General features: G+C 33.2%; 1 protein-coding gene across 7 annotated transcripts in view; it reads right to left on the reverse strand.

The window, feature by feature from the left end:
- LOC128191157 (disabled homolog 2-interacting protein-like) overlaps positions 1-7,686 on the reverse strand; it is a 61,222-nt gene extending 53,536 nt beyond the window's left edge. For 3 of the 7 annotated variants that reach the window (XM_052863228.1, XM_052863227.1, XM_052863226.1), the window contains exon 1: positions 7,228-7,683. In XM_052863228.1, the coding sequence (XP_052719188.1) occupies positions 7,228-7,300 (73 nt within the window). In that variant the 5' untranslated portion in view covers positions 7,301-7,683. Of the gene's footprint in view, positions 1-7,227 lie in introns of all 7 variants that reach the window. The other 4 variants (XM_052863230.1, XM_052863229.1, XM_052863225.1 and 1 more) reach the window with 3 other exon arrangements.
- Positions 7,687-9,548: the final 1,862 nt, after the last annotated feature.

Genomic DNA, 9,548 nt, shown 5'->3' on the forward strand with positions numbered 1-9,548 from the left:
GTAAAATTTTACTATTTATGGGTACACATATACATTGTACATGAATGTGTTTCTTTAAAGTATATATTTGAAGTTGCAAATTACTTATAATATTAATGTAATAAAAAACAGGCAGATCTTTTTTCTCTATTTTCATGTAAAACCTTGCAGTAAGACAAATTTGCTATAAAAATCTCTCTCTCTCTCTCTCTCTCTCTCTCTCTCTCTCTGTTTTAATCTGTTTTGAATTTACATAACAAAATGAAAAAAAAGAAATAATTATCTAATTTAAATGTCAGAGACAATTAAGATGTTTTATTTGCGTTGTTGTGCTTCATATTTTGCTTGCACTATTTATTTTCAATTCATAAGACCATATAAAATTTTAGTGTTTATATATGCACCTGATAATGATGTCTGCTACTCGATCTCTTGGGATCTGAATTATAGACAGCTTTTGCAACTTTGCATAGTGCATTATAGTACAAACAATCGGCATCTACATCTGATAAATTTATTTATACCCACAGATCAATGACCATAGATCAATGATTCTTTTGTGAGAATAATTGATCCGAAGATTTCTATACAGAGGTGTCATTAATCACCGGGCTGTATTTATGACTACATCCAATGGCTGTCACAGCTAGAACCGGGCAACATATTGTCCATGCATTGTCACTTCGCTGTCCGTTCTCTCATTATATCTTTACCTTTACCAAGGTTGTTCATTATACAAAATCGGTACAAAACATGTTTACAACTTATCCCAATTTTTTTTTCATTAAATTTCCAATTACATGCATTCCCTCTTGTAACTGTACATCATTCTAGCCTATAAACAGGTAGTTATAGCCAACATATACAAGGGAGTCCATCATTTATTATGCTTTGCAAGTCAATTTCAGAAGGGATTAAGACTTTCATGATGCAATATTTCATTTCAAAAGAAGCATAAACCATCTCGATTTGCAATATCACATTTTACTCTGTCATTAAATCAAGATCATTTTGACAGAAGACTTCTGTGCATCTACAAAAACTTTTCTAATAATCTCAAAGTACTCTGTCATTTTCATTGGCACACTAAAAGCGTGCACAGCCTTAAACTATAATCAGAAATCAATTACTGCATGCTGCATTTATAGAATATAATTCAGAAAATGGTAAAATAAATTTGTGTCTGCATGTACTTAGAACCATTTTAACAAGACCTTGGACTTTTAGTAGGGCCTAGCTAGCTATCTAATTCTTGCGTCAAAACAAGTTAAAAATGACGCAGTTTTCAAGCGAAATATGCACCAATTGCTGTGATAGTTTTAGCTCAAAAGCAAAACAAATCTTGTTGATTTCAAAGAGCCATGGCTGAGTGGCCAGTAATGAAATAGATAGGCCTACGTCACATTGTTGTTTTTCACAACTACCCAAAGTCCAAACTCTTGTTAAAATGGTTCTAGTTTTCAGGAATACATATATGTGATATTTCAATTCATTATAAGCTTGTTTGCTATAAGCATGTTTTTTTTGTAGAGTTTGTGATTGATTGTTTGATGTTTGACATCCCATTCAGATCATTTTCATTCAAAATTACCCTTGTAAGCAGGGACCATCATTTTCAATTTGCCTAATATCATTTCATTGGGGAGCAATTTCTTTGACATATTGTCCAGCTTAATTTTGAATTCCATCATCTGATGACTTCAAACTCCTCATCAGAAGAAGTGTATGCATGCAGGAAAAAACTGGTAGGGATTTAGTTATACGAGAGATCAAAGCGTCCAAAGGCTGAAAAAGAAAATCCCATAATTGTGCTTGAATTCTTTGTATATACCGGTAATTACATTGTTTCAATCATACACACTTCTAATGACATTTCCATGTAGAGATAAAAATCAAAGGCTCAGATGTGATTTTCCTTACTTACTGGAAAATCGTTTGAAAACTCTCAATCCATTTACCAGAACAAAGTATGTGTCTGCTACCCACAGGCAATGTGCTAGACTTTTGCAGAACTTGCCTTCTATGACACATATATTTTAAGTGATTATAAAAATTCACAAACATGAAAGCAACTAATTTTGACCAGAGTAATTTGCAATTACACTAGACAGATCTACAAATATATGTCATCTTCCTGAAAAAAAATCTTCTCAGTTCAGAAAATCAGGATGAAACAAACTTAATCTCAAAATAGCAATATTAACTTGTCAGATCCTTGTAAAGCTTGCTAAATACCAGTATGACACATTTTTTTAATTCGATGAAAGATAAAAAAAAACTAAACCAAAAACGCAATTGTCTCAGAGTAAGTTCTTCCATACAGATCTACAAATATACAATTTTCCCCAAGGATCTGAAATCAATTAAAGGACTAGAGACAAGAGTCGCAGAGCAAGAGATCTGCGTAATTACTGCAGCTATTGCTTTTATGACAATATAATCTGAATTAGAGGCCAGATTGTACTGGCAAAAGCGCCCTCTGTTAACAGATAAAAGACATTTTGTGTCCCCAAGGACAAAAAAGTGTAATCAACTTTTTGGCTACTGACAATAGGAAAACAAAACAGTATTAAAAACTGGAGAGAGAGAGAGAGAGAGAGAGAGAGAGAGAGGGGGGAAGAAGAACCCTTTGAATCAGTTTTTCAAAACCTGATTCAGCTAAACTGCAAGCTTTGAGATCAGTGGAACTTTGGGTAATTAGTTGATTATTTAATGCACATGCACTACATTTTAATCAATCAATATGAAAGGTACTGCATGCATTGATGCACAGTATGATTGAGCACTTAGGTATTTTATATATTAATAATTTAGTACAGATCAAGCAAAAATAGAGCTTATAAAGAAATCCTAGCTAGCTGCTGAATTTTAAGTATTTGGAATATGGGGGAATCAATATCATGAAATATCCAAGGTGAAAAAACAATTTCCTAAGAAAAATCCATTTCTTTAACTATCAACAAATTTTGTTCATGCCGCCATTGAAACACATCAAAAATGTGTTGAAACCAACTTTGAAACAAATTTACAACCATTAGTGTACAAAAACAAAAATCCCAGTAAAACAAATGAATCCATTTTATTTGCAGAACTGAGATCATTTGTGGTTATCTGAATTTCAGATCATACAAACTGGTGAAAAACATTTCTTTGAAATTGATTTTCAAGTGCATTGTGGTATAAATTTTTTTGTAACTACGCTTTCAACATTTTTGCCACACTTTTGAATGTATTAATAGTTTCTATCCATAGGTCAGATCAATCAGAAAAGGACAATAAATGCTCTTATTTGGATGAAAATGGCATCTTGTGTCCCAGGAGATGGCTTGGTAGGACTTCATTGTGGTTCAAGAGTTGATAGAAATCAAACTAATCACATCGACAAAATCAACTACCAACTACGTACCCCACACGCTATGCTTCTGTGGCTAAATTAATCAAGAAATGAATTGAATGAGCTCTGGAACTTATCTTCAAATAGCGGTGAAGGTCTCTCTCTCTCTCTCTCTCTCTCTCTCTCTCTCTCTCTCTCTCTCTCTCTCTCTCTGTTTGTCTGTCTTTCTATCTGTGTCTGTCTGTCTGTGTCTGTCTCTCTCTTTGTCTGTCTGTCTGTCTGTCTCTCTCTCTGTTTGTCTGTCTTTCTATCTGTGTCTGTCTGTCTGTCTGTCTCTGTCTCTCTCTCTCTCAGATGGAAAGGAAAAATGGCTTTTTTAAAATCATCATATCAGTATCTATTACCAGTAAACTGAATGAAACAAAAAGTAAATATTCTGACAGTGTACATTGTAGATAAGCTAAAGGGTCAAATAATTGCTTACAACATATATATGTATATATCTTTATATATAAAGATAAACTAATATAAAGTCAAATTGTTTATCTTCTATCATATCACAACTACTAAAAACATTTCACAAAACTGGATAGGAAAGTTATCTGTAATTGTCAAGTCATACTGTTACAGAAAAGCTTTCTAATGGGAGATGTTCATTACAACTGATAGTAAAAAAATGTGGCAGACATACGCACATTCTTCTTTGAAGAATTTTTTTAAAATTCAGGGTTCAAACAAATTTTTTGTGTAAACACTGATTTTTATGAATTGTGCCGCTAAAAATCGTTGACCTGTTAATTAGGAAACGTTTCATCAATAGTATCTTTTTACAACTCCACAATTTTCTGAGATTAACAGTTTCCTGTTTAAAGAATCTTCTTGGTTTTATTTTAAAAAGACAGTATTAAAGGGCTTGGGGTAAAATGCTGACAATGGACCCTCCACTTTGGAGGGTCCATAGTGGAGGGGGTAGAGCTTGGTGTGTCAATTTTAATTTAGAGTCTCTTTGATCTGCCATTCCAATTTCGTCATGCACCTAATAGCTAAAACATTGTGAAATAAAAAAAAAATAAAAGGGAGGTCCTAACATTTAATGAATTTGGCAACTTCAGATGAACTTTATCAGGATACATAAATTACTCTGTGTTTCGGTAACAATTATTCTGAGTCCAATGAGACAGTGAACAGGAAGTTAACACACCTCAACGTTGAGAGATTATTTTTTTCCCTGAGTAACAAATGTTAAAAAATTAATAGTAAAAAAAATGCTATGGATGTGGACAATTATTTACAGACAAATTAAGAAAACCACCCAATGATCTTGTTCTCAAACAGTATGATTATCGGAAATATCTGAGTCCGAATTCCAAGTCATCAAGAAAGTCAGCTTCGTTGCAAAATACGTATTAACAATGCAGTTGTTGTCAGAGACAATGTCCAGTGTTAAAAATGTCTCGCCATGTCATAGTGCATTCAGAAATTTCAGCACAATTATCTTCAGGACATAGGGACATTTAAAGGAAATGTAATATAACAATAAATTATAAAAATAATTTTTACAAGACTTACACTTTTGTAGAATAAAATTCATAAGCTGTTATAAATTTTAAACATTTTGTCCATAATAATAATAATGCAATATAATGCAGCTGTAATATTTTTGCAACATACATCTTGTGCAGAACTAATGAACAATATGTACTTTTAAAATATCTAGCACCTAAATGAAAGTGCCACCATTCATCATCGTCAATTAGGGGAGAGAAGTTTTATGTGATTGTGTTTAAGTCATATAAATAAAACAATGTGCCCCATTCCGTTTCTGATAACATAATTGGTTAGACAGATTAAACGGACTCTGAATTAAGACTGACACACCAAGCTCCACCCCCTCTACTATGGACCCTCCAAAGTGGAGGGTCCATCGTCAGCATATTACCCCAAGCCGTATTAAAGAACACAATTCCCTTAAACAATGTTAAAAGCTCATTCACCGTAACTATTGTCTATTCTCTCAATAAATATTGGTACCTCAATATTGGGGGAATTATGGTACATATACCCTTTTACATGGGAGATAACTCTCATTAGGTTAAATGATTTAAACTCCCTTTGTAAAATTGCCCAGATAAAGACTAAATGGATGCAAAAATTGTTGCTATGCAGAAACTGTCTGCATTATAACTGTAATTCAGACATTTTATAAAAAATCATTATGATCATTAAAGCAATATTTTATATAAGGAGTGGAGAAGGTTGAAGCACCTTAAGAGGTTTGAATCAACAGTGATGTTTCAGCTTATCAAAATACAGCAAAGGTACTTCAAATAATGGCATAATAATCATTGTTTCAGATAAATATTTATCACTATTTCCTGTTAGCTAGGTGCTCTGGATTTTTGCATTGCTATATACCAGCCCTGTCTCAATTTCAATGCATTTGTGTGTCGTCAATTACCAGGGCGATTTCTCTTTTAAATTGGTCTTCATCTCAAATGTGTCATTCTGGTTATCACAAAATACAGTGAATACACTATAATGCGCAATACACGTCCATGAAGTGTTGGAGACAGCATGTACCATCCTGACACTGTTACCATCATACTATGTGATCAGTTTGGCAACCTCTTTATAAACATCAACATGTTACATGTGCGGAAACTAACAGATATCGTCTTCCTGTGTACTAGGACTAAATATAACAATTTATCCTTCCTGGAGAATCCTTCATGTGTAAAAATAACACATGCTACCTTTATCATCCTAAAATCATTCAGTGTTCAATATTTTAGTCAGAAATCTTGAACATCTGTGATCTTCAATGTTTGACAATGTCCACTATTCCTTTTAACATGAAGATTTTTATTAGAAAGCAAGTAAGAAGGTGATTTATTAGAAATCGGAAGGTTGGCAAACAACTTGACCTCAATACCCACCCTGTGGGTGAGGGTTATTATGAGGTCCTAAGGGGTCTCTCACCTCATGAGAAGATTCCATAAAACAGACGTTAAAGAACAAACAACGATAAGCCATGATGTGTCATCACTTTCTTCAAGGACTTAATACATCTTAAAATATCCTAAACCACTTGATTTTGATTTGAAAATATAAAGAAAAATTTACTTGTTCAAATGTTCAAGAAATTAAAATTTTAGCTACCAGTAGAAAATTATCTTTTTACTTGCAAAAGCAGAAGTCTTTTACAAAATAGTCTATCACTATTAAAACTGACCACCTATCATTATAAATATATACCATAGCTATTTGTGCCGCCTACAGTTCGGCATTTACAAACACTATATGCATACACATTATATGCCTATAAAATATGATTGCACTTAACCCCTGTTACCTGAGTTAAGTAAAAAAAAAAATCTTTAAGGTTTTATATTTATGAAGAGTAACAATCTCTCTCTCTCTCTTTCTCTCTCGATCGAGATAAGACTTTTCCCTTTGAATTTAAAAAACAACAAATCTAAGTCACCATCAATTTGTTAAATTTTAAAAAGCACATGTTTTTCCTGGTCTTTTTATCTTAATTGTGAATCATCTTGATTTAAAAAAAAGGAAATACAGCTGCTCTTGGTGTCTTTAGTTGGACAGGAAGTAATGTTTTCATGTTGCTCAGAGATCCAACAGGTTTTTTTTTTTTAATTACTTTAGAGTTATTAATTAGCAAACACACTCAACTCGCCATCACTGTGTAATGTTAAAAACAAGGTTACTTTAAAGTTTCGTTTTTTTAAGCGAATTTTCAGTTTTTACAACTTTTTAACGATAAGCAAGCTGTTGCATTTAATGTTCAGAGTAAGCATGGTAACACGAATATCGATGGTGCTACATGTACAACCTTGAATCAGAAAATCGTTTAAGTTTTAAAGAGGATTTTAAATAATGAAAAAAAGTGGACCTACCCCAGGTCATAAGCCATCCCTCTATTCTCTGGGGTCCTCCTCCACCATCAGCAAGTCCAGTGTCATCCGACATTTCGGTTGCTATTTTTTTCTCTTGCTCTCTCTCTCTCTCTCTCTCTCTATAAAATTTCTTCAGTTAAAAATAACACTTGAAGATCGAACATAGACCGAACAACCACAGATCAGCTCAAATTAAAATCCGTAAAAAAAAAACATGTTTCCTGTAAACACAAATTTTTCCACTTTTCAAGCACACATCCGTCTATTTGCCCGCAAACGGTGAACACACATATAAAACCACGACAGTCCCTCTTCGCCTGTCACTCATTCCGCGTAGGCGAGATATAGATTGTAAAAATATTTCCACAGAGGTGTTCGATTATCTATTCACGTGCATTTTTTAATCGTTTGATGGCCACACGTTTTCTACAATCTTTTTTTCATTTTCTCTCTTTTATCGAATTGAAATCGATTAAAATCTTAAAAAGTTATTTTTAAATGTGAATACATGCGCATTCGGTTTTATCATTTTAGTAAACAACGGTGTTCCTGTGTTGTAATTCTTCCGCATTTTTAGACGTCAGGTTGACACGAATTATATAATATAGGTCATTAATCAGTAAACTACGCATGTCCCGAGTACCCTTGTATGTACCGGTAACGCTTAGTTCATCCTATAACGGGATATCCACTGGTGTACATTGATTTTTACCTGTAGGTGCTACCTGGATGATCCCAGAATAAATCTGTGCAATTAAACAACAAAAACCCAATTTTTTTTTTAATCCTTTTCTGTTATATTTCTAAATAGAATTCGCACAAGTATCCTTGTGATGGAAAATAATATAAAGGTTTTGTGCGCACAAGTATCCTTGTGATGGAAAATAATATAAAGGTTTTGTGCAGGCAGGTGGCATTGTTTTTTGTTTGAAATGGGGGGGGGGGGCTGCCTTATCCAAAAAATCTTGACAAGAAAAAAAAAAGTCGAATTCGCATACTAGTATCATGAAAATATTCATTCGTGTTAGGGGAAGCGGGCGTATATAATACCAAAAACTTCAATTTCACTGTTAATATTCTTATTTTTACTTCATTTTTTTTTTTACATGCACCCAAAACAATAGGGGAGCAAGCTCCATTTTTATAAGTAAATTTAAGAAAACTGTTTGCTGCGAGAAGAAATTTGCATGGGGGGGGGGGGGTATTATATATTTTATCTGGTCAGCGACATAAATGTAGATATAGTGTATCAATCGTTTCATGTTCAATCAATATTTAGTTTGGAAAATGATACTCTTACCGTTTCTTGAACTCTAGATAAATAAGTCACCGTTTTTTTTTTCATTATTTCCCAAACAAGTCAATATGTACTGATCACAAGAAACTGACACTTGACGTTTTGAAAGCCAAAAGTGAAAGGAAAAAATTTGGTCAATATTCTAACGAAAAGTTGGCTTTTGTTGTCTATATATAACACCCGTTTTTGCTTTATGTTCGAAAATATATGCTAAGTGCTATAACACCATGCATTAACCAAACTTTAAAGTCCTAATCCGTGCGGAGGGGGGGGGGGGGGTGTTTACTCGCAGTTTCAATTTTGATGTTAGTTTTTTATTTTCTTTCAGTAATTTCAGCCCCCGCCCTTACCTGGTCATCCCCCACAAATTGGCCACGATGCTACATGTACGTACCTGTGATAAACAGTATACCAATGTACATTCTTTAATAATCTATTATTTATATAATGACAACACATATCTCAAGATTGTTTGATAATTGTCGTTTTAACACCAATATGATATGTACATGTATATATCTGTAAAGAAAATAAGAAAGTTGAAATTCCCCATAAAAAGTTTTTCAACTCTCACCTTTTGACAGACACGTTATTGTATATTTAAACATTGTAAATATATTTAACGTAATGAATTATTCTTATTCATTAAGCCAAAGGCGTTGAGTGTTGTCCATTTTGAACACCCCTTCCACAATGCTTTTTGATCCCCTCAAAACTTATAGTTTGAGACTGTTACTTCGAGCTAAAATGACTTGATATATTACACACGCACAAAACTATATATAGTTGATGTAACACATACAGCCCCTCTCTCTCTCTCTCTCTCTCTCTCTCTCTCTCTCTCTCCACCATGATCTATATTAGATCATCCACTTGTATAAAAAGTTTATATTATACCCAAACTAAGTTAATTAATGATTAAGGGCCTAAAATATATTTGGCTTAATTTAATTTCATCGTTGTATTGGGTTTAATTTTTGTTGTTTTTATTTATTTTTTAGAAATGTTATGAAAAAATATGCAA

Source organism: Crassostrea angulata, chromosome 7 (assembly GCF_025612915.1).
Source record: "Crassostrea angulata isolate pt1a10 chromosome 7, ASM2561291v2, whole genome shotgun sequence".
Taxonomy (NCBI): domain Eukaryota; kingdom Metazoa; phylum Mollusca; class Bivalvia; order Ostreida; family Ostreidae; genus Magallana; species Magallana angulata.